We start from the raw sequence: 26,419 nt of genomic DNA, 5'->3' as shown, positions 1-26,419 counted from the left end.
AGAAGCTCAAATACTGGGGAGACATTAATTGCATTGAGAATTGTAGCATGAAAAAAGAATCCTAGATAAGCCGAACAAAAGCATAGTCTGGTAGGTAGAATTTTCCTAATTAAAGAAACTCGAAGCAATCACAAATCAGATTTTCTAAGGACGTAATAAATAAAAATGTTTGCTTTCTATAAACCCTTACAACTGATGATTTTCTAGAAAATCAATTTTCTCGCATCGAAACTAAATGCGGCTACTGTTTATCCCATTCATTCATAGTTTTCTCTGTTTGGTTCTCATTAAGCAGACACATTCCCGAATGCCCGGCGGCCTTTTATTGTCCGGCACAATGGTAGAAACAATGGCGGAGGCCTCCGTGACCGAACCGTTCTGTGCTGAACGCCGAAAACGACCGAAAAGGTGTGAACCCTTTCACAGCTTCTAATTAAATTTTCCCACCTTTCAGTTGCGCCTGTTTCGCCACCGTCGACACTCACACCACATCCATGGGCCATGGCAGCATGGTCGTGTGTTTACCGAGCTATTTACCGTGGCAATTATGATTTTACGTGTACATCCTACCGCGCGGCTGGCCGTGATTCCTGGCTACGGAAAACTACTACTCGAGGCAAAGAAACATTGAATGGGTTTGGCCGTAGGGGGGTGTTGCGGTGTGGATCACGGGATGAGCATTCTATCAAAAACTGTAATGATGATAGAAACAGTTTTATGATGTTTGAGAAAATTATACTGCTTTAACACCTCCCGAACAAGCAAACGTGTGTTAATTGTGTGTATGAGTGTTCCTGCGTGTTTCAAAGTCAGTTTCCCAGTGGAGATTCCTAGAGCGCGCGGTAAAGTTTTGCCGGGTGGGAGAGAAAAGACAAGGAACGATAAGCAGAGATTGGATGGTTCAAATAGCTTGGCTGTTGGTCAATCGATTCCTGAATTATTAGGTCATCTATTAGAAGACATTCTAAGTAACAACTTGAGCTTTCTTGCTCTATTATTAAGGTATTTATGACTAATTTTGGCAACTAGAACCATTATAAGTTTATAATAAAACCCAAGTAGCACAGCTCCGTCACATCTAGTTACTGTAACCTAATAATGACCAGAAATAGTCATTAATAGATTGCTGCAACTAAAAGCGACTGCAATGTGCTGCTAGGGAACCCATATTGCTACTTGAGATTGACAGAGATGTCCATCAAATGTGGGTTTTTAATTTAGACTGAGCTATGTAAAGTATTGGTATTTGTCATCCATTTTAAAAATATTTCACCTTCTAACAATATTATTTGATTAAAAGTGTGTGTTTCTCTTTAAAAATTGCCTATTGTCTGCTAATCAAATTGTACAAGGATTCATAACGGCACAATATTTTAAAATTCATTGAAACCTCGCTTTTGCAAAAAAATCTGTCAACGTGAAAATGAATATTTTATTCATAATAATACTTCCAAAATTATCATTGTTAAAGACTGTTAAGTAACTACAAAAAGGTTAAATGAAATAATTCATTATGTCTAGATATAAATGTCTATCATTAGAGTTAGGTAGGATATTAATAGAATTGCTGGCTTAACTACACGCTTAAAAAATTTGACCCACTTTCACAAAAAGTGGAACAGCTCAAAACATGCGTATTTTTTTCACACAATACTTTGAGTAACTCTTACTCCATTTATGATATCAATGCAGAAACTCATTAATGAGCAATATTCACTCGAAAATGAGTGCCATTTCACTCAAAACTGAATAGTTCTTTCACAAATTATGATTAAATATAACTCAGTTATGAGCTCGGCTTAAACTACTCAGAATTTGAAAATTGCCAAATTACTCAAATTTTTGGGCTGTTTACTGTTACACTTTTTGTAAAAGTGATGAATATATGAGTTAATCTTATTCATTTATGAGTTAAATTCTTCAAGCGTGTACTTTATCCAAGATGGCGAACGGCTATTTAAACTATTTTCCGTAAAAGCCTGTCCGAATAATTTAAAACAAAATTATTGTAATATTATATACTCAATGGGAACTGACAATATGTGCATTGCTTGAATCCAGCTCATTGTAGTGTGATCGATTTCCTTTTGAGAGAGGGAGTTGTTATCGAAAGCGACTACAATATCATGTAAAGCACAAAGTTCCGTCTTTTGAAATAAGAACAATTTCTAAATTAACGTCACTAAGCGATGCAGTGCGGTTTCGATAGATTCACGCTGTTAGTATGCATATTGGTTTCCATGCAACGGAGAGTTCTTTAAAACCCCAATGCGGATATACACAGAACGAAAAAATGAATCTTACATTCGGCGTAAACTGAAATGCATACAAATTAATGAACAGTAACAATATTTCTAGTTTTTGAACCGCTGGATTCTTAAAAAAGGTAATTTGGGAGCAAAGTACTACATACGTTTCAACATATTGGATTTCAAAACGGCGTTGACGTTCAAAACGTTGTGTTTGTACCTCTGACATTCGTTCGCATTCTAAGAACGTCCATACGATAATATAGTTAACCGCGTTTCTCCTGTACAGCATGGATTCTTGGAGAAGAAATCAGTGGCCATGAACCTATGCGAGTTCATCTCGGTGGCCAAGGATTGTCAGTAATTTAAGTAGTCTACAGATGGATTGCATATATCAGGATATGAGCAAAGCATTTGATGCTGTTAGTATGAACAGTATCTTAGAGTCAGTAGAAAACTGACATTCGAGGCTCGCGAGATAACTTGTTGAGATCGTATCTCAAAAATCGAACCCAATTTGTAAAACTCCATGGCAACAAATCCTGTCCGTTTACCATGAATCAGAGCTGCCACAAGGTAGCATCTTAGGACCTTTACTGTTGTGGTTCTAATGAACAAATTGTCTGAAGCTATCTCAAACGTAACCGTTTTAACTTATGCCAACGACGTGAAAATATTTTTTCCCATTAATGATTGCAGCTCGATTTAGAGCATTTTGGGAGGTTCTGTGGAAACTGTGGATTAACAGTTAATACGAATAAGTGTTCACTGATGAAGCAAAAGCCCCGTGATCTTCAACTACGTTCACCGGGATAGTACTATACCCCGTGTAGAATATGTACGTGACCTAGGGGTTACATTCGATAAGTCACTTTTCTTTGTTGGACATATCGACAACGTGATTAACGATAGCCTAAATCTTTTTGCGCTTGTAAGAAGGTTTGGCCGCGACCTCGATGATCCGTATGCAGTACTGGCGATCTATAAAGTTCTCGTTAGAAGCAAACTGGATTTCTCTAGCGTAATTTGGCGCCCGCAGTATGTAACGCATATTCTACGCATCGAGAGAATCCACAACAGATTCGTTTGCTCACAGGAATCTAGGATGGAACGGAGAAGAGCTACCGCCCTACCATGACCTATGTTCTTTGGTGGACATTTACACGGTACACTCGAGGCACAAGCTAGCTGATATCGTGTTCTTCACAAATATGCAATTTATTTTCAACAATAGCCCAGTTACACTTCGACGACGTGGAATATCCGATCCACCGTTTCGTTCTAGGAACTGCTCACAGCACTTCCTGCTTCATGAACGCCTTTAGCGCGCTTCAGCATATTATAACCGCCGACTTGAGCTCGAATACCATTAAACATAGGCTTCGGTTATACTCAGAGGGCAACTGCTTTAGTGATTCTATTATTATTTTATATGTAACTTGTTTCTATATGTAGAATTTGTCCAATAATTGTTTGTGAATTATTCTTATGAAAGGATTACGGGCTTATAGGCCGTATTGCATAGGTTTTCATGGGAATAATCAAGTTGTGTCCGATCCACTTCCACTTACGTTTACGAATTTCTGTTGCTATCGACCCTTACTAATATTAATGATGGAGTTCCTCACTGGAGATCCAGTTGTCAGGCCTCCAGGCACGAATGATTTATCGCAGGTACCGGTTAATAAATACCTGAAGTTTTTCATAGTCTCCATTGAGATGAGTCACGTTTCGCAGGTATACAACAGTATGGATTTAACGTTTGAGTCGAAAATTCGGATTTTCGTACGTAGAGTTATCTGGTTCGAGCGCCAAATGTTTCGCAGACCTGCAAAACATCATTCCTGACCTTCATGATCCGTGTGGCTATAGTAGTGTTGGTTGGGTGTTGTCTGCCTACCATCATATTGAAAGGCTCAACCACTTGCTTAACCTGTTGTCTCGCTACGCTTCTTCTAGTTTTTCTACACTGACTGTAAGACCTGCTGCCTGGAAGCTCTCGGTCATCTAATTTGCTCTGCATATCATTTCGACCAAACTCGTGATTTTAGTCATGACCTTGAAATGCGGCCAGGCATATATTAATATATTTTTTTTGAAACGATGATTCTACAATTGATGAAGGGACGGTAAGGGAAAGTAAATGAAGAAGAATTTTTTGAAAATGGAGGGGAAGAGTGGAAAGGAAGGGGTGAGGGGGGGGGGGTAATAGGTAGCTACGCTTAACAAGTTGTCGTTGTGACTCCTATCTTTTGTCCAATGCTGGAAAGTGCATGGGTCGAACCAAGCTATAAATCAGAGATTATAACCGGATTTGAACCCACAACACCTGCCAGGGCATGTGGCTCGCTGGTACCCGTGTACCTTTGAACCATAGAGGCGCTGGACAAAAGAAGTCTGCACAATCCCCTTTATTAACCGTAGCGACATGGGTTGGGCTATTTTTAGACACAAATTGTGCTTCTTCCTCCACCTACTGTAGAAAGCACCGACCGAGAAGTTTTAATCTAACTTGTTTTTACTTTCAGGACGACGACACTATCCAGACCCTTACGACTTGCAAGGGTCTGGATAGTGTCGTCGTCCTGAAAGTAAAAACAAGTTAGATTAAAACTTCTCGGTCGGTGCTTTCTACAGTAGGTGGAGGAAGAGGCACAATTTGTGTCTAAAAATAGCCCAACCCATGTCGCTACGGTTAATAAGGGGGATTGTGCAGACTTCTTTTGTCCAGCGCCTCTATGGTTCAAAGGTACACGGGTACCAGCGAGCCACATGCCCTGGCAGGTGTTGTGGGTTCAAATCCGGTTATAAACTCTGATTTATAGCTTGGTTCGACCCATGCACTTTCCAGCATTGGACAAAAGATAGGAGTCACAACGACAACTTGTTAAGCGTAGCTACCTATTACCCCCCCCCCTCACCCCTTCCTTTCCACTCTTCCCCTCCATTTTCAAAAAATCCTTCTTCATTTACTTTCCCTTACCGTCCCTTCATCAATTGTAGAATCATCGTTTCAAAAAAAAAATATTAATATCATTTCGGCTTTTTGTGAGTAAGACAATGTCGTCGGTTAAGTCGAGGTCATTTAGCTGCTCCATCGTTAGGGGATTTCAAGGCAATCCTTGGTTTGGTTTACTGTCAATTACTCCAACTACTATCTCACCCATAACGGTGAGAAACAGCAGCGGTGATAAAATGCAGCCATGTCTCACGCCAGCAAAAACCCTTATAGGATCAGACAAGACACCGTAGTGCAAAACCTTGCACAAGAACGCCTCGTACTGAGCCTCGATGAGATGGACTAACTTATCTGGAATTCGTTTACGTCCAAGTGCGCCTTAGGTGTTTTCGTGGTTGAGTCGGTTAAACGCTTTTCTGAAGTCAACGAACACCAGCAGAAGATAGTCCTGGAATTCGTTGATTTGCAACAATATAATGCTCAGCATTGTGATATGATCTACACATGATCGGCTAGCACGGAATCCAGTTTGTTGCCGCCGGAGAGTAGCATTCTTGCACGCGTTCTTGATGCCGGTCCATTGCATTTCGACGGTTCCACTAGGTGGCAACTCCGAAGCTCGGGATTCAAGTTGTTCGACAAAGGCCCTTTTCACCTCAGGATTCTCGGCGGACATCGTAACGACACCCTACTTTATTCTCCCGCCGTTGGACACGTGCGACGCGTAAAAATCTCACAGCGATAACAAGGTGATGGTCGGAGCCTCCTTCGCCATTTTCGATTTTGATGCAGATCTGGTCGAATTGGTTTTCTGTTCGGCTGTCCCAGGAAACCCACGTGGCTTTATGTGCTGGTTTATGGGGAATGAGCGATCCACCAATGACCATGTTGTTATTACCACAGAATTCTGCTTCCCGTTTACGCTCATCTCTCCTAGGTCGTAGCATCCCATGACGCGTTCAAGGCCCGCGTTGAAGTCGCTCAAGTGGATTTGGATGTCCTCCTTCGGGATTTTCTGAATCATGCTGTTCAACTGGCTGTAGAAACTATCTTTCTCCTGCAGGTCGGCAGCATCTGCCAGCGCATAGTACTGGAATGCTGTAAGGTTTCTTATCCGTGTTCTGAATCTGGATATGATTATTCTTTCGTTTATCGGTTCTCACTGCAGCAGGGCCGCATTTGCCCCTGGACTCTGTAGGAATTTAACTCCTCTTTCTTGGGTAATATTTTCACCTCGAAAGCCAGAGTAGAACAAGACTTGCCCGGATGATGTCTTGTGTTCGTCAGTATCCGCCCAGCGGTCCTCGCTCAGCCCTAGGATTTCTGACTTCAGGAGGCGAGTTTCCCCTGTAAGTTGAGCCAGCTAGCTCTGCTGGGTAAGGATTAGTATAGTCCATATTCCGATTCGTATCCGTGTTTTCAGGCTGAGGTCCCAATCCCGCTGATGGGTCTGCCATCTTAGAGTGGGCGGGAGCCACTGTGCCTCCTCCCTGTTTGCGTACGACAATCGAGGTTGCGTATCCCAGCCGGCACCACTTTGAGGTAGGGATAGGAGTTGGTGAACGGAGGCTATATATTTGCACATGTTCACCCTTTGCCAGGTCTATACCACTGAAGCAGCTTAATGGCTATCGGCATACGTAGGAATTTGCGTATTGCGAATTGCGAATTTGCCTCTGCGTGACGTTCTGGCATTATTGATGAAGACGTGATTTCGCGCTCGTTCGTATGCTAAATCAGTGTTCCTTCCAAATTTATTGTTTTTCGCGTTGTATAATCGTGCCCATTTCGTAGAGTGTCCCTTAATAGTACTTCGCTATACTTAACGTATGCATTAAAAAATGAGCTGATTATAGCGATTTTCTATGCGGTGACCCTACCACCTGCTGGTGAATCCACTATGCATTGCTAACCATAGCAATACTGTTGTGCAAAGAAAAAAAAGCTGACAGCGTTATCAGTTGATTTGCAACTGCAATGGTTAAAATTGTCAAGCAACTACGCTCGTTGCTTTATTCGTACTGCGAGCTCCACTCCGGAGCGATGAAGTAGGATATCGTATGGCATCTCGTGTCCACCGAATATAGCCAATCTAACATTGACGACATTTCACCTCCCTTCTGGAGAAAGGCGAAAGCGTTCCACGGAAGTCTGGTTCGGCCGCCCAACGGTAAAGTGCGATCGTAAAGTGCAGCTGAAGCTTAAGAAGAACATCGAGAGCAAAGTGACCTCATCGTTCCGCGCCTTGGGCTAGGAAGCCTGAACAACCCGCCAAATGGTGCAGTCTAATAACCAGTTTTACGAATGTTTTTGACGTAGGACTACGTCTTACGGTAAGTTTTGAGATAGGGTGTCATTCCAAAAAATCGAAAATGCGAGCGTCACGAAAAATGATAGGTTTTGAGCGCTAATAGCTTAGCGGTTTTCCGATCGATTTTCAGTATTCTTACACCAATCGATCGGAAAATCTCCTAAGAATTGACCCAAATGAAGAAAAGTACGGATTCTTGATGTTGAACTATTGAAAAATTGAAAATAATGAACCTATGTTTTCCCAGAATTCTTGCTTCGTGATTGGTTGTTGGAAATGACGTCATCAAAGTAGAAACGCGTTTTCACGCTTCGGCTTATAATTTAGTCAATTTTCAATAGATTCTCAAGATATTTACACCAATTGATTGGAAAATCGATTTGGAAAATATTGAAAATACAGAAAACTATTGATTTTCAATTCGCGTCATTGAAAAATTGAATTATTTTCATATTTTTGCCTTCCCTCGTCAGCACTTCCCTAGCACGGATGACAGAAATATATACGATATAAGCTATGGGTTAAGCTTCCTTATGATTGTATTTAATTTACGCCCTATAGAATCCGATCAAAAATTGTTGAGCAGATGCAGAGCGTGTGTTAGAGCTGGAGCACTCGTTTCGCTGCCGTGAAAGAATATCTGGCTGCTGAAGTTCCGGAATTGGTAGGAAATATGCTGCTCGCGACAACGAAACAATCAGAATTATCGTCACTTGCAACTGGTCATCCGCAACAACGAAACAAATTGCTGTCCCGTGTCACCACTGCTCAGAAAAGTGTCTTTCCGAACATCCAAGCTGTTTTGTTGCTGCCCAAGAAGATGGAAAAGAAGCCTTCAATTTCCAACATATCACGTCGACAAAATGTTCTTTTAAGGACAAAACATAATGTTAATGAAGATTTGAGGAATTTTCGCTCACTGATTTTAATTCTATTTAATTTAGACTGATTCTGATTGTTCGCTTCTTATCAAATAATTTTAACCGATCACCTCTCGCGCTTCTCTTCGCTTGTTGCTGCTGGTTGAGTTGGCCGTCTCGGAAGGTAAGAAGTAGCCAACAAATATACCAACTCAATGTATTTGGTCAAGCGTCAAAATGCATAAAACCATGGGTTTAATAAAATGAAAGTTTCAGTAACGTCTTTTGCATCTTCATATAAGAATTTGTTCGTTCTTCAAAGAACGGTTTTCGGTAATTGATGAAACCTAGGAAACTTGGAACTTAGGGCTTTACACTCGGTTTTCTTTAGCAACACAAATTTATCCATCACCAATGCTACAGTAATAATACGTATCGTAATTTTTCTTTGGCAGCAAAAGGCGAACAGCTCACTGGTAACTTTGCTCTTTTGTTCAGACTGAAATTGAAATGCTCTATTTTATTTAACGTAGATGATAGAATGAAGGACCATGAAAAATAGGTGTGGCCGATTCTTGTCGCTTGTTCTGGTAAGCCGGCGAACAGCATTATTCAAACACTAGCTGAGCTACTGCCAACATCGTTTGGCAGGGAAAACGAAAGTCAACTCGTGCCCGTTTGCAGTTCCCGGTCGGCTACTGAGCGTGTGTGTGTGTTGGAGCTGGAGCACTCATTTCGCTGCCGTGATGGAATATCTGGCTGCTGAAGTTCTGGAATTGGCAGGAAATATGCTGCTCGCGACAACAAAACGACCAGAAGTATCCCACGTCACTTGCAGCTAGCCACTTGGAGTGGTATTTCATCGTTACTCAGGACCATGCACGAACGGCTTCGTTTGATTGCATAGCTGCTGAGGCTTTCCGGTTGGTCCGTTGTAATAAGCCGTGCCTGGTTAGCGGTTATCGGTACTCCAATTTACCGAATAGAGAATTACGTTAAGTGCGTTAGTGCAAGTTTATTGCAAGCAGGAGTTATGATAATCAAACAATCGGTCTTTTTAAGGGCCACACAACGATTGAAGAGTTTATTATATTTTCTTGCCCAGTTAATACCATAATTAACACAGTCAACGAGGGAAAAGTTGAATTTTTCATCATTGCGGATGACCAACAAATAATAAGTAATAAGTAATAAGTTTTCTGGTCTCGGAAACATTTTCTGCAACTTCCGAAACATCTGCAGCTTGTTAATGCTTTATTATCAGTGTTCTTTTGTAAGCCGCAGAAAAGTTGCGCAAAACTTTCAACTTTTTGAAAACTCGTGTACCGTCAACGTAGAAACAGATCATAAAAATTTATTTACTATTTGGTTTAATTACTGACTTGGTTTCGTTTTAATAAAATAGATTCAATCAATTCATGGATATAACTCCAAAATCGGTTGAGGATTGAACCTATACAATGTTACTACTTTGCTAAACGTTACGTATGTAGGTTGTATACATGAAGAATCGTATTATTACATACATGGATACATCCTACTATCGCTACAAAGAGACTTACGCGGTCTTACGTCACCTATGCGGTCGTGTCTTGTGCACAACCCCTCTGATTTTTTTCTAAAAAAAAAACGAAATTATGTTCTCAGTGTAGATTGAGCAAAACAAGAAAACCATCATAGTTTAAAATAACGTGAACAACATCAAGACATATTAGCGATAACATTGAGAAATATTTTCCTAAAATTGCATTCGTGGTGATGCCACCAACCGCCCAGCTAGCTTCGAGGTACGATGCTGGTCTAACAAGCCAGTCGTCGTATGTTCGAATCTCGGCTAGGCGGTGCTTGCTAGTTAGAGTCAGTAGGATTGGTGCACTGGCCCCGTAATTTCCCTGTACTCTAACAGCCGGCTGCGAAGTCTGTCGATAAACAAGGGTAATGTTTAAAGACGGTATAAACCCATGGCTTTGCTTTGGTGATGGCACCAGGAGAAACAATTGGCGTTAATATTGTGTAATTTTTTGTACCATTCGCCTTTCAGCCCATCATTCGTAAGACGAAAAACGTCAAAATTAGAACTATTCATCTGATCGAGATTACCCCGAGAACCACAAGCGCGGTAGACGAAAAAGTCAAAGTAAAAAAACTGACTTGACTTGAATGAGTCGGCTGAAGAACCGCACCATAGGCATGTTTACTCCACAGCACCTGAGGCTATCTCGAAATGCCTATAATAAACTTTTACAAACAAATAGCTTCAACACCTTAACAACACCATCCATAGGCCCCGTCAAAGGAGAAAAGACATTCGACGATGCTCGCAGGCTCAGGATGAGTTGGATAGGTGCCGACATAGGGTGAGAGAGGATATTTTCAACTCCCACGTGTTCACTGGTGTTTCGTAGGTTATTCATTCAAAACCTACGCTCCGAATGCGCGAAAATATTATCGACCATTCACACTAGTGCAGCGTGGAAGCATCAGACACTGAACTGAATTTTTGCGACCCTTGAACAACTAGAAGCAGGACGAAAATAGGTCACTTTCCGTTGCTGCCTCGGTGGTACGTGAGGTACGGAGAGGGATAAAAACTGCGGCGCGGCTTCAGGTTCACCCTCAAAGGAGAAAAAAACGGAAAAGCCTTTTTTGTTGATGCGCCTCGCAGCCTGTTGCTGCCGCTGCTGTTGTAGCTGCTACAAATTAAGGATGGTGTGAGACGTGTTGATTTCATCAATCAAATCGAAATCGATCGATTTTTTCTTTCTGTCGGCTTGAATTGTATCTGTTTTTACTTTCGATTGATTTGCTTCGTTGATGAGAAATTGAGTTTCGACAGCGGACTGATGTTAAGGATGGCCTTATCAAGGTAATCGTGTAATAAAGTTGCCGAACCCAGTTTTTTGATTTTTGTTTTTTTTTTCATTTCGGACATTAGAGAAAATGAAATGATTATATTGGTAGAGCATCCAGCGTCATTGTTTCATTGATTTTTGCACTCCACTAGCCCGTGGATAAAATAATATATTTATATTCCTGACCTATCTCAATCAGGTGATCACATTAGCCCAAATAGAGATTAAAAATGGAAAGGTGTTTTCCTAAAAGGATAATAATACCTTTCCTGCCAGTGATTGACGTGCTCTTTGGACCGTTGTTGCGTTGCAAGGATTCAGCCAAAACAGGTGATCAGTATCGAACGGATGATTGCGCCTGTGAGTGTATGTGTGTGTCCGATGTTGTGTGCAAGCGCACATTAAATTTAAAACCCTGTTGAAACCTAACCTGAAAGACCACTCTTCCTGGAAATTGACGCCGCAACGCAAGCCGCCGGCCGACGGCAAACGCGTGGTATTTCGATGCAAGCCGCAAACTGCGTGAAAAGCTGATGACCGAAACTGTTCCGCCCATTATCACACTTTAAAGGGGAACCAGGTAAAACACATGTGCAGCGAAGATATACTCATCACCGGGCAATTTACAATATCGACAGCTATCTCGTGTAAAACTTGTTGCCTGCAAGACAACTGAAGTGACTTGTTTCAAAATTTTATTAAATATCCTCAACATTCTTTGTTCAATATTTCCAAGCCTCGCGAAAGTGAATTAAAAACAAAACTGCCTAAAGCGGGATGTGGATAAAAAAAAAGTCGACCCATAAGTTTACCGTAGAGAGCGGTACTTTGAGTACTGGTTCTCGCTAGAGTTTGGCGTTTCTTTTCAATAAGATAATGTTCGATCATCATTCGACCGTACGGCAAAATACGGTGAGCAAAACTGCATAAGCTTTCTTCATTGGGCCGGCACTCTGGAGAGGCGCACGCCCGAAAGGAATTTCTGGTTGGTTTCCCACCAGTCAACGCACCTCGGTATCACGGCACCAAGGCAAGGCAAGGCAAGCATGCAGAACCGGCTACGAACAGGAACCATCATCACAAGTGATCCGGAGCGGCCGGCCTGGCACAGTGTTTGGGAAGACAAGGCAAATATAATCTCCAAATTGATCTTGATCCGACTTTTGATATTAAAGCTACAGGCATGTTATGCAGATTTTGCTTTCTTCTGTATTGTTGCGTTTGCGTCCGTTCTGGCCGACCACCGCACGGCCGTCTTACGGTGGGATGGGAAGCGCGCCCGTAAGTTGGTCGTGATCAGACCCGAGCTGTGTGTGCGCCGCTGCAGGTCGGATGCAAGAGCATCGGTTTTGACAGCCGCCTGCACTGGCACAGCAGCAGGAGGATTTCAATTTCTGGTCGCGGTTCGGCATAAACAACAGTTACAGAAACCAACCGACGATGGATTCAATTTGACGAACAAAAACTCTCAATAGGCTATTTGTTGTGTACTATTGAAGTGAAGAAGTTCTGCAGTTGTTTACCGTTGCTGGAGTTTGTTTCTTGTCAGGATTATTGTGCAAGAAAATAAGTTTGAAAAATATAATTTTTACAGAGAAATAGTTCATGTCGATAACAAGATATTGATGCATTCAGAATGTACTCACCAATTTTTGAGCTTCTTTCGCTCAAAAAGAATAAAAGAATAATTCTAAAGAATATTTTCGGACAATCTCAATACAGCTCAAAACTCCTAAAATGGTCGCCAATGGACAAATATTGTAAAAAATAACTATATTTGCAACGGTTTGTGTCCATTTTGGAAGTGTTAAAAATGCTCATGTAATGTATATGAGAAATTTGCTCTTGAAAAAGGTGAAACTCAAAAATTTTTTTTTTTAATTTGGTTCAGAGGTGTAGTATGGCAATAAAAACCAACTTGCATTTACCATTTTGATGGTTTATTTTTTTTATTATAACGGTAAGAGGAGCACTTAGTAAACGGCTTTTGCTTTTAGAGCTTCAGAGCCACATGTGACATACGTTTTGAATGAATAATCTCAAAAATGTGTTCATAACAGATTTCATGACATCTTTGTATCAACATTACAGCATTCTAACCATGCGTTCAAGAGTTATCACCTCACCGTTCAAAGACAAGGTAAATTCGAAAAAAAAACTTTAAATTTTGAATGTACTTTTGAAAAAAAAGGATGCACAAAACAAAATGATCCACTTCAAAATAAATTCTGTGAATTATTTTCATGCTTTATTTGAATTTGGTCATATGAATATCTAATTCAAAAAGTATATCTTAAAAGAGCGTTGCCAACCATCAAGATAAATTGCTTTGCATGAAAATCAATATTTGAACTTCTTTGAGTGTGCTTTCGTGAAACAACCATCAGGCTTGACCGTAACGTTTCTACGATGTTGTCCGTTAGATGATTAAAAAGAGACGAGTTACTCTCTATGGGAAAAAGTAAAGTTCAAATATCTAAATGTAGAAAAGTGAACATGAGTATGTATGTAACGATGATAATAAAAACGACCGTTGGTTTTGTTATAGATGTGGTATTGGCTTTTGGTCACGGGTTTCGTGCGAAAATATTATATTTCGTTTATTGTCGACGTTTCGAAGGGTATCCCTTCATCCTCAGGACAGCTATTGATTTACAAAATTTTTTAACATAGTTATACAAGTCTAACATTTAACATTTAACTACTCACAACGTATGTAAATATTTTCTTTGTCAAGTAATTTGTGTCATTTGTGTATATGAAGTTGTCGGTTTCTCTACACTGAAAAAGCAGCACATTTATACGCTGGCATTTTACACTCTCTCGCTCAATAATTCTGATCGTAACTCTCAGCCAAGACGTTGCTCTTTAGCTACGCCATCTCTGTTTCTTATTAGTTTCCAAGCGTTCCATGCAATCTTTTCTTGAAATTTCGCCATCTCACACAGCCACTTGAAAAGTTTCATTCTTCAATCTGTGTAAGATGTGCCCGGGTAAAATCTGAGTAAGTTCTTTTTAAAGTCAATAGTTAGCAAAAAAAAACCCACACTATAAATGTGCTGCTTTTTCAGTGTAGAGAAACCGACAACTTCATATACACAAATGACACAAATTACTTGACAAAGAAAATATTTGCATACGTTGTGAGTAGTTAAATATTAAATGTTAGACTTGTATAACTATGTTAAAAAAATGTGTAGATCAATAGCTGTCCTGAGGATGAAGGGATACCCTTCGAAACGTCGACAATAAACGAAATATAATATTTTCGCACGAAACCCGTGACCAAAAGCCAATACCACATCTATATGTAAGTAACTGTATGTACCGCCATAGTTCCGGAACTCCTGGAAAGTTGTTACATGTTCCTTAATACATGTTCCTTGATATTTATCAATCAATGCAAAGAAAAGGGTTTTGCAAATGGAGAGATTTCTATCCCTTTTTTTTCAGTGACATAGTAAGCAAGCGGAGAGACATCCAAATAACCTTTTATAATTGAGAGGCAAGGGCTTCAAATGGGTACACCACAGAGCGTAGGTCAAAACAAGAAAATAAGGTTTTCTGACAAGCATTCCTGGAAAGATAAATTAGATACGTACATATATACATGCTAATAAATCGTATTTGATGCCGGAAATTGGCATATTCGTACACGCTTAAAAAACTCGGCAAAATTTGCCGAGATTTACGGATCTTTACTAACGTTTGGCATCATAAGAAATTTTACCGAACGCTCGCCTGTCTAAATTTCGGCAAAATTTAGCCGAATTCGGTTTTTTTAACTGCGTAGTATTTTGGAGGCGATCTGCGCGATGAGGAATAAACATACGCATTTCATCGATATAAGTAATTATATACGACAATATCCGATTAAGCCCGACCTGCTCCATACTGCTATACGATTCTGTGCTGAATATCGTGTGTATATCCGCTATTATCATTATATACGACTGAAAATTAACTCGAGCGGCCTTTATTAAGGGGACATAAACCACTAAAACTTTCAAAAATTCCATTATTTTTTTATTTCAGATTTTGATTCTGCGGTCTTTTTCGCTTATTTTGATACTAATTTTATAATGATCCGACAACGGGAAGTGGCCGAAAAACGATCATATACATAAGCATTCCAGTGCGGCGTGGAACAACCTCAACGGAATGAAACACCGCTCCTGAAAAACCATAATTTTCAAACTTTACATTTTCTCAGAAACTACACAACGTATTGGAAAAAAACTTTTTTTTGTTTTGTTGGTAGGAGCTCGACAAAGACTTTTATAACTTTTGAGTTTTGTAAATGAAATACAGCTTGATAAAAAAGAAAAAGAAGACAAAATTTTATTTTTTTATCCCTCTTTTCTTCTTCTTTTTCGTACATAAAGTTTGAAAATCATGGTTTTTCAGGAGCGGCGTTTTATTCCGTTGAGGTTGTTCCACGCCGCACTGGAATGCTTATATGTGTGATCGTTTTTCGGCCACTTCCCGTGGTCGAATCATTACAAAATTAGTATCAAAATAAACGGAAAAGACTGCAGAATCCAAATATGAAATAAAAAAATGATTTTTTCAAAAATTTTAGTGGTTTGTGTCCCCTTAAGCTTTAGTTATGATTCCGAGTTTGTTAAGAGTTATTTACAATAATTTTCGTATTTTTTTTGAAACTGATGATTCTACAATTGGTGAAGGGACGGTAAGGGAAAGTAATGAAGAAGAATTTTTTTGCGAATAGAGGGGAAAGAGTGGAAAGGAGGGGTGGGGTGGGGAGTTTATAGGTAGTTACGCTTACCGCGTCGTTGTGACTCCTATCTTTTTTTTCCTGTCAACGACAACGCCAACGACAACTTGTTAAGCCTAGCTACCTATTACCCCCTCCCCCTTCCTTTCCACTCTTTCCCCTCCATTCGCAAAAAATCCTTCTTCATTACTTTCCCTTACCGTCCCTTCATCAATTGTAGAATCATCGTTTCAAAAAAATATTAATATATGTCTGACCGCATTTCAAGGGCATGACTAAAATAACGAGTTTGGTCAATAATTTTCGGTTATTGATGTACGATTTGGTGCTAGCTGGGGTCTGCATCTAATCTGCGTAGTACAGAAACATATAACCTCACAATAAATAGTCCAAAGGTGTTGAATCATATTATCCTGCAGGTGGGTCCATTGTGAGATATCATCCATTAACTGATCGTTTCGTGCGATAAATCAAATGTGATACGCGCGGTGTTGCGCCATCTTGTTGAAACACGGCACTCAGTTGTGGTATGAAAAAGTATGGACAAATAGTGCTATAAATTTCACTAAGTGAACCATGGTTTTCGTAAAAAAATTGTACAATTTCGCAATAGGTACAAATTTGTACAATTGTATATATTGCACCTCCTTGAAGTTGATCAATCAAAATGAAATGAAACGAACGAGGGGCTCACTTAGGACTACGAATACAGGTTCAATTAAAAAAAAGCTTGCCATTTTGCAAATATTTGTCACATAAATTTTTTATTTACTGTATAGTAGTAAATATTCTGAAACATTCCTATAAATTTAATACAAGAAGAAACAAGTTTAGATTTGTTAAATGCCCGTGCTCTGTAAATCAGCTTTATTCGTTTCTTAGGGTTTGTACTTCCGCTAAGAATCATCCGGCCACAACCACACATCTGATGATTTGATAAAAAAATGCGTTTTAAGCATTTTTCCTTAAAGTTTTAATGAGAAAAACAAATCTATTCTTTCTTTTCATATGGACATTTTTATTTTCCTTGCAAAAACCCACGAACGGAAAGACAAAAATGAAAGAATTTTTTTTGCCGATTTTCAGAAATTCCATTGTTTGAATTTCCGTTTCGGTTTCATGCTAGAAGTATTAACTCCACTCGTGCACTAATTTTTTGAATTTTTTAGGCGATAGGCAACCACCTATGCTGCGTCCATACATCCTGTTACCGACTTACTAGCGAGCGCACAGCCTCGAAGTGTCTTTCTGCACAGCCCGCTTATAAAGCCAATAACTTGTGAGAAGTCAACAGCCCGTACGGACTAGCGGCATACTAGGATATATGGATACTTATATTGCATTTTTTTTCTTTGCTGTTCACCTTACGCCCTCACTTACATAAGACTAAGACTGCGGATAAAACTGCGAGCCCTCGTGAGTGATCGGTGTCAGCTGCTTGGATTGCAATGACGAGCGAGAGCGGCGACTGTGGCCGATAGCTAAATACACACTCGCCAAATACACAAAAACTTGTCTAGTGCATGAAAAAATAAGAGCGAGAGTCCGTAGGAGATACTCATGCCGGCGTGTTCGTTAGAACTAAAACGCGCGTGTAAGAAAATTAGACCACACGAGTGCGGGCCCAACACTGGAAATCAGTATGGGGGTAAGATCGACACCTAATTTTGGCACCAGTCAGTTTACAACCGCGAAATGAAAAGCAATATTGTCCAATATGTCGCTATTGATTATGGTTGGATTCGGCTAATCAGTTCCTCAGATTATAGCTTGATTCGACCCATGCACCTTCCAGCATTGGACTAAAGGTAGGAATCACAACGACTACTTGTTAAGCGTAGCTACTAATAACCCCCCCCCCCACTTTTCTCTTACCTTTCCGCTCTTTCTCCTCACTCTAAAAAAATTCATTACTTTCATGTACCGTCTCTGCGTCAATTGGAAAAGAACTAGCGTTTCAAAAAATATTAATTATATATGCCTGACCTCATTTCAAGGTCAAGACAAAAACACTAGGAAAAAGAAGACAAATTTGTATTTTTCAGCCATCTTTTTTGCTTCTTTTTCTTTTTTCTTAAGCTGTGATTAGTTTACAAAGCTCAAAAGTTATAAAAGTCTTTGCCAAGCTTCTACCAATAAAACCAAAAAATTTTTTTCAATACGGTGTGTAGTTTCTGAGAGAAAAGTACATAAAGCTTGAAAATCGTGTTTTTACAGTAGCGACGTTTCCGTTGTTCCACGCCGCAGTGGAATGCTTATGTGTTTGACCGTTTTTCGGTCACTTCCCGTGGTCGGATCATTACAAAATTAGTATCAAAATAAACGAAAAAGACTGCAGAATCAAAATCTGAAATAAAAAATTTGACTTTTTCAAAAATGTTGGCCGCGTATGTCTTCTTAAAACGAAATGAACACCGGAAAGCAAGGCAGACGTTTGACAGGAAACGTCATGCTAAAGTTCGTTTACGTTAGATCTTTTGGGAAAAAGGACGTAGGCAGCGCGCCGGTTCTAAATCATCGGCGGCGGCGGGTCGTGCAAAAGTGTTGGCGGCGGCGCACACCTCTAAAAATTGGATAATTTTGGTATTTCTTGATATTAGTTTTTTTTGGCGTTTTGGCATTAGAATTTTGTATACAAAAACGAATGCTAGCACCGTATAAAAATGTGACCGTTAATGCTCAACTGAAGACGATAGACGAAAAACGATACTTTTCTAATCCTAGAAAAAAAATTTTAATATAGAGCGTGTAGGGCGCTATATCTCTACATATTTGCGTTGGTAGGAGGAAATGCTTATCAGCTTAGGGACTATTTGCTTGTATTAGCAATGTATTGATTATCTACATCTTCATAAAAATCGCCAAAAATTTAAAATTGTTGCGCAATGGACAATGTTCTTAATTTAATTTTGTTCTAATCATTCATGAAGCACATTAATATTCTCAGTTATCGTTAATGGCCCTGAGGCTAGGTTCTGAGTATTTTTGCAAGGGATCAGCATCGCTTGCTTTCGTGCCTCGTTCGTTGCAACGACTTTGACAACCAAATTTATCCGAAACCGTGATAATTACGCAGATTTAAATTTGAAACCAGCAGTTTTGAATAGTAGTTTGTTTTGAGCAGTTTTAAATAATAGTTTGTACAATAATAATACAGATACGTTATTTGTATGATCTTTGTTACGAAACGATAAATTCCTGGAGCAGTAAAGTTTTTAATGCAATGGTTCGTAAACGAATTAGAACGCGTGATTGATGACCACCACGAAATCTTTATCTTAAATTTGTGAGAAAATATTTAATGAAATCAAAACATTCGTGATAAATCGTCAACGTTATCTACAAGAAGGATGCAATATTTTCCATTCATATAGTGAGTTCGAGCGGGACTAGTTTATATTTTACTTACGGAAATAAATTTCCAAAGCATAAAATTTATATCCTCGAATTTATTTATTTATTTTATTTAACACCGACTTCGATGAAAAATCGTACAGACTGAATATGCTTATAAACTATGTTTTACTGTGTAAATTCACTGATTCGTTTTTTAAGAAGTGATTTTGGCATGTCGAAGTCGAAAATTTCGCCAACAGCGTTGAAGGCTTGAAGACATGAGTTTAAAGTGTTGTTCTGGCTAAAATGCATCCGGTGGAAAGGTATTGCAAGTAACTGCGTTTCGCGAAACCGACGAGGAGGTACGTTGATTGGCACCTGTTCTAATAATGCTGGACAGTCAATGTTTCCCTGCATTAGGTCAAAAACGAACATTCTTTGTTGATTGGTACGCCTACCCGATAGTAGATCGAGTTTGATCCGCTGACACCGAGCTTGATAATGAGGAAGATTGATCGGATCGTTCCAGGGCAAATTGCGCAGAGCAAAACGTAAGAATTTTTTCTGTACTCGTTCGATTACAAGGGTTTGCGTTACCTGATGCGGGCACCAAACGACAGACGCGTACTCCAAGATGCTACGCACCAACGCGCAATACAACGTTTTGAGTGCGTAAATGTCACTAAAGCTGGAAGCATGACGACGAATGAATCCTAGTGTGGTGAATGCCTTCGCGGTGATAATTCCGATGTGCTCGTTGAATCTGACTTTCGAGTCAATTGTGACGCCTAAGTCGCATATTGAATAAACGCGATCTACAATGTCTAACCCCAATGAGTATTGATGGTGTAGAGCATTATTGCTTCGAGTGAATGTTACTATTTTGCATTTCTTGTAGTTGACGCACATGCCATTGCTGTCGCACCAAATTAATAGTTTGTTTAAGTCCTCTTGCAGTGCCACGCAGTCCGAAACCGACAGTATTGTTCGAAAAATTTTCAAATCATCGGCAAATGAAAGCACAGGAGATGACATAGATGTACCCAGGTCGTTTACGAAATTGTTGAACAGCAGTGGCCCCAGTACGCTTCCTTGGGGTACGCCGGAGGGACGGAATTCAGGCTCAAATAAATCGCACGCGCTCTTTAAACGACAATCTGTAATAGTGGTCGCGGAAAACTTTTGTAATGGATGAAAAGTAATCGCTGACGCACGCGTTGTTTCATTGGATCATATCATCTACCAGGATGAACCCTGATCTGTACCTTGCCCTGCTAACACAAATTCTATCCCGTGATACTTGAGGAGATGCAGTGGAACCCGCGGTCTCTAGCAGCAACAAGTATCGGACTAATATTTCTTCCTTTTCCCATGTAGTACAGCCTTTTGGTCGTGGCCAGCGTCGTTATTGGTCAATTTTCAAAGTTTTGAATCAGTAGAAGGTGCAGATTGAGAATATAATGCTACTCCCAAGCGCCATTTAATTGGTTCTTAGTGCAATCCTACTGGTCCGGCGAATCACGGAGTGCAACTACGGGCAGTCTACCTAAGCTAAGCTAAGCTAAGCTCCTTGAACAAAAATTTAATATAAATTGAAACGTCGGAAGTAGAAGAAAAATGTTCGTTTTTATCAGCAATTTGACTTCTAAGCCGAAAAACAAGACTCTGCGAAGATACTCAGTCGAAATCTACAATACGAATTAACTACAAAATGGCGAATCGCCTGCTAGCATAAATTATTATCTATATGGAAAGTGTTTGGTGCGGGAGGTCCATTCTTTCTTCGTTCCCCTTGATTTCAAGGAGTTCAATGGAATTAGGTTTTGATTCTGGTTCCACTTGATTTCTTGGAATTCTCTCTGCGGTACATGCTGCGCACTTGGCCTGGCTGTTGCCAAGAAAAACGATTAATTCAAAGAATTATCATATTCCAAGATGTTTTCAAGAAAAGGCTAAATAAAATAGAATTCAAATAAAATATTTGGTATATTCCAAAATTCAATAAATTCAAATTTTTGAATACTTTTATAGGTTGTTTTGATAAAAGCTGTTCGAATTATATGTTTTAACTAAAGATAATTTAAAACTACTTCAAAGCTTCTCTAATGCTTATAAGAACTATCAACAGAATAGCGTCCAAATTTTAAAAAGCTAAATCATTAATCAACTTTCACCGGAATCTATCTTCTTGAAAACGTGTTTGGTAATTAATCGGTGTGAAGACTAGTATTTTATTTCCGTTTGTAGAAATCGCTACGCAAAAAGTGCTATTTAAACGAAATTATCTCCCGGCATTTATCAGCCTAAAATAAAAGTTTGCAAAAATCGAATCATAAACAGCCTTCCATTACCGGAGCTTAAGCAGAGTCATTACTGGGGCCTTCCCTAAAGGTCGTTGATAACAGCCGCCGAAGGTTAACATTGTTGCTCTCCTCCAGCGGAAATTACAGAGAAAAGTTTTAATTTTAAATTACCTCGCGACATCGGTACTCTGCGCCTGGCTGTCTGTGGAGGCCGCCGTCTGCGCTGCAATAGCCCGCGCTCGGATCGGTCTAGAACAGATGGAAGAAAGAGAGAAAGACTGGTAGAAAGGGCGAGTAATAATCTATTCCGAGTTGTTTTAATTTGTTTTCCGATTCGTTCTCAATTCATCAAGGAGCGCCACCAGCGGACACCAGCACACCAGCTCGGACGCTGATGGACAGACGTCTTCTTACTTGTACGATTTATTTTACATACTTATTAAACCACTGCTCGGACGTTTTTGATGTTGATACCAGCGTCAAACTAGCACTTAATAGCAAACAAACATCTAATCGGATTAATTTGGAGCCGGGTGTCGGCGGCATCGGCAACCTAATCTCGAAATGCCGTAGTTCGGTGATATTTTTAGCGGCTTCTCCGGGTATCGTTCATTGATAGATTCCATCAAGCCCGCCGCGGCCGGAATGCGGCCGGCCTTTGGACACAATGTATATTGGCGGGGGTTTGAAATCGATCCGAATTTCAAGCAAATCATGCCGGATCATGCTACCTGATTAGCTGCAGCCCGCTGCCGGTTTTTTTATGAATTAAATATTTTCGATACCTTCGATCGTGAGCCCCAATTCGAGGGAGCTACAAAAGCCATCAAAGATGCGAATGGGGCAAAAAATCAAGCAACGTAGAGATCATTAACTAAACAATTGAATGTGTACATTTTGAACAATCCGTGACTAAAATCCAGCCACGCTACTGGAATTTCCTTTGCATTCACCCACGGAACACACGGTGAAGTCTTTCCCCATCTCACTCCTGGCACTCCGTGTTAAGGTCCGCCCAGTGAGCCCACATTTTGGATGTTCGATTCTTCACGCACCGCCAGGGAAGATGTCGGATAGCTACCGTGCGTTTTGATTTCAACCGATTGATCGAAAACGAAAATCAACGCCACACAGTCTAACAAAGCTTCCAATTGTGCATCGCGCAAACTCATTCCCGGCCCAGTGTGTACGTACGCGGACGGGGATCCCAACCTTGAGGATTTTGATTACTTTTGAGATGGACGTTTCTTTTTCAAGTGTACCACCACCATCTATGAACGTATTGGGAAATAAATGATTCAGCAACAAAGGAACTGAAAAACATGAACGTTTAATCGAAACGATCGATTGAACAAGATGCGATCGACATCATCTTCGTTCAGTTTTACAAAAGGACAGCAACAGACGGCACATGGACGACTACGACGACGACGACGGTTTCCAAAAGTTGTTCAAATTTACAGGTAGCTAAAATCATTCATCATCTTCAGTTCATTAGCGTCGGTGTGGTCAGTTGCGTGCTGCGACCACTGACTGGTAAGATTTCAGAATTTCAAGTTCTACATTTCAACATAGAAGCGTTAAAATTTTTAAAAACTAAAACGATACAGTAGCTAGCTCAACTGTACGAGGTTACGCATCGCAAAACACATATTTGTACAAATACTCCAGCTGTACTGCTTCATCATTACCTTTGACCACTTCTGAAAGCTAACACATGAAGTATAGTCAATAGGTTAAATAAATAAATAAATAAATAAACTCTGCAACAGATAAATTGTTCCAGCGGCACATGAGCAAAACAATTTTGAGGTTAGGAAGCGGTAAAAGGATCTTTCCAAGGCACTGGGCTCTTAGTAACGCAAATAACACAGCTTTAGACCACTAACGAACGAACATGACACAGGCATTCCATTTTGGTCCGCACAAGAACTCACCAGTAAGTGATAGCTTATTGTTTATCCAGCGAGCGATCACTTATGTCAAACAAAAGAGGTGCAAAGGTGCGGAAAATGAATTTGCAAATTTCAGTTTATTTTAATGGAAATATGAATTAATATCGCAAATAGTCTGTTATTTCTTTGAATATTTCACAACCAGAAAATAAAGTAATTTTAACAATAGGCTGTGTTCATGCACTATGTGCTGCTAGTGTGTTTTTGTTTTTTTCACATCGATTACGTAGTGAATGTGAATTACATTCTGCCGAACTTATTTCCTCCTATTTGAAGATGAAAGGCAATTGATTGTGCAGATGTGTAAAGTATTTAGTTCCAAATTTTTGGACACAAATTTTCTAAAGAAAATGTTTAGCACGTTTTGCCGGTTCGTCAGTGTTTAAACTGTTCATTTCTTCTTAAAGAGATTTTTAATTTCGTTGACAGTCATCACCGCATTTTATCTCCAGCCAGCATAGCTCTGGTCATAGATTCTTTTACTATCTTTTCGTCACTATCAAGGTCCAATATACAGTGTCCGGCACTCGAAGTGTTATCACCCGTTACCGCAACTGTCACACTGGCAGAAGCTGTCAGTTCTGAGTATTGTTCACAAGAGTGCCAAAGCATTTTGCCACATTTCGGTCGCAGACCTGAGATGTGTCAACAAGACTCAGCACCACCTCGCAAAGCGCGAGTAAACCAAGAATAGCTGAAAAACATCGTTCGCTAAATTCACCAGACGCTAATGCAACGGATTATTCCTTCTGGGTCATTTAGAGGTGCAAGTACCGAGCTAAAAAATACACCAGCCCCGAAACGCTGAAGAAAACCATTGTCTGCGAGCGGGCCAAAGAACCGGCAAGTCACATTCGGGCAGCTAGCGTTAGTCCAGGCAAAGGATGAACATATTAATTCAAAGATTAATTAATAATGTAAAAATTAAAATTGAAAAAAAAAATGTTATATCAAAGTGAATTGGTTCCATATTTTAGATTACACATTAAAGTACTTTGAAGTAAATAAAAATGTTATTCAAACCGAATTAATGGATTTTTCGAAAAGTTACATCAAGCACCAGACCCTGTACCTAAGTGTACGGACAGGTCTTCGGAGAGTTCGCAGTTCTAACGATGGTTTGCCGGATTCGTCACTTCCAGGTACGAGTTCTATAATTCACCCTTTTGTCTGACTGTTTCGCTTTTATTTCTCTACAATAAGCACCAGGTACTTGGTGTAAATATCATTCGCTCATGCCCAAACCACTCTATTCTCTTCATCAGCGTCGGTCGCATCTCCTGGGTTCATTGTCTTCAAAAGCAATAAGTATGATGTTGTATCATGCTTTGTGAGTGTTTCACAGCTATTGAGTTATTCGTCAACTCTTCCACAGGTTGCCGAATTCCGCTTCCTAGAAAGAAGTGGTTTGGAGATAGTGCCTCGTTTCTCTTTACAATTACAACTAGATAGGCTTGGAGACGGCTGTTGACAATGGTCTCCGCTTTAATAACCAACATGTTTAGCGACTCATCGTTCAGCTTCCGGGCACTCTTAAGGACCCTAATATCGCATACTGCATGAAGCGCACCATGAGCTCCCATGCGCCACCCATATGGGGTCGTGCTGGCCACAGTCACGGCAAGTTCATGTTGAACACTCGTGTCGTACCTCGTTTCTCGCAAATTTTTCCCGTTATCGGAATAGATTTTGGCAGGGGTATCTCGGCGACATATGAAACAGCGGATACTTTTCATGCAGAAGTTCGGCTGGGAGGCCGACCATCCTACGTTATGGTCTGAGATACTGGAACGTCAGCCGTGGGACGACTCAGCGGCCTGGGACCAGGGCCTTGGCTCGTGGTGCGGAAAGAGGCTCTCGATGATCCGCTCCAGCATCTCTGGCGATTGCTCTGCGGATGCCATCATGCCCTTGGTCTTTGCCAGTACGACACTGTAGGCATCACCCCTTGGGTTCACATTGACACTAGCACATAACCTTTCATAGCAGGGTCTTTTACTAGCTTTTATCCCACTCTTAAGCGCTGCGCGTGCAGCAACAAGTGCTACTCGACATTCAGCCTTGCCTTCGTCCGAATGAGCGCTTTGCATAATTCTCCTCGCACGAAAGCACGCTCCGCGGAGTTCCGTTATTTCACCTGTCCACCAGTAAGCCGGTGACCTCTCATACCTAGGCATGGTAGCGTCACACGCTCGTGACCATACCTCGACCAAATGATCAGCGTTCGGATCGGGCATAACGCGATCACCGCACTCTCTTCGGATCGCTTCCACAAATACCAGGACTGCCTGGTTTGTCACGTCGATGATAGACTCCGCACCGTTCCTACTGAAGGTACTTGTGGTGCCGACGTTGGCCAGATCTACGTTAAGCTTTGCCAGAGCCTCAAGCAGAATCCGACCCCTATGGGTCATGCGACGACTTCTCCACTCTACCGCCCAAGCGTTAAAGTCGCCCGCCATAATCAACGGCCTTAGACCAGTCAGCACAACTGATACTCGGCCTACCATCCGCGTAAACTGCTCGATAGGCCAACTCGGCGGAGCATAACAGCTGCAGTAGAACACTCCACTCCTGCTTGTCGTCCATACCTATCCTAGACCTATCCGAGACCCAGTTACCGTTTCCGGCAGGGATGCGGTATGGGTCCGAGATGATGGCAATGTCCGTCAACGACTCAGTAACTGCTTGATACAACAGCTGCTGGGCCGCGTAGCAGTGATTCAAGTTTAGTTGCGTTACCTGCACTACGTCCATGTTTTAGTCGCCAGCGCGCCTGCCAGGCACATTGGGCCTTCTGTTGTGTGCTTAGCGTCCCGTTGACCGACACATATCAGACACTTGGGCGGCGCAGTA

The 26,419-nt window shown here is 40.7% G+C and overlaps 1 protein-coding gene across 1 annotated transcript in view; it reads right to left on the bottom strand.

Annotated features, from left to right (window-relative positions):
- LOC128735602 (protein gooseberry-neuro) overlaps positions 1-26,419 on the bottom strand; it is a 101,550-nt gene that overhangs the window by 40,445 nt on the left and 34,686 nt on the right. Inside the window, exon 3 of the mRNA XM_053830084.1 lies at positions 21,780-21,857. Coding sequence (XP_053686059.1) covers positions 21,780-21,857 — 78 coding nt within the window. The remainder of the gene's footprint in view (positions 1-21,779; positions 21,858-26,419) is intronic.

Source organism: Sabethes cyaneus, chromosome 2 (genome assembly GCF_943734655.1).
Source record: "Sabethes cyaneus chromosome 2, idSabCyanKW18_F2, whole genome shotgun sequence".
Lineage (NCBI taxonomy): Eukaryota > Metazoa > Arthropoda > Insecta > Diptera > Culicidae > Sabethes > Sabethes cyaneus.
The sequence above is the reverse complement of the archived record's forward strand: the minus strand, read 5'-3'. Positions and strand labels throughout refer to the sequence as shown.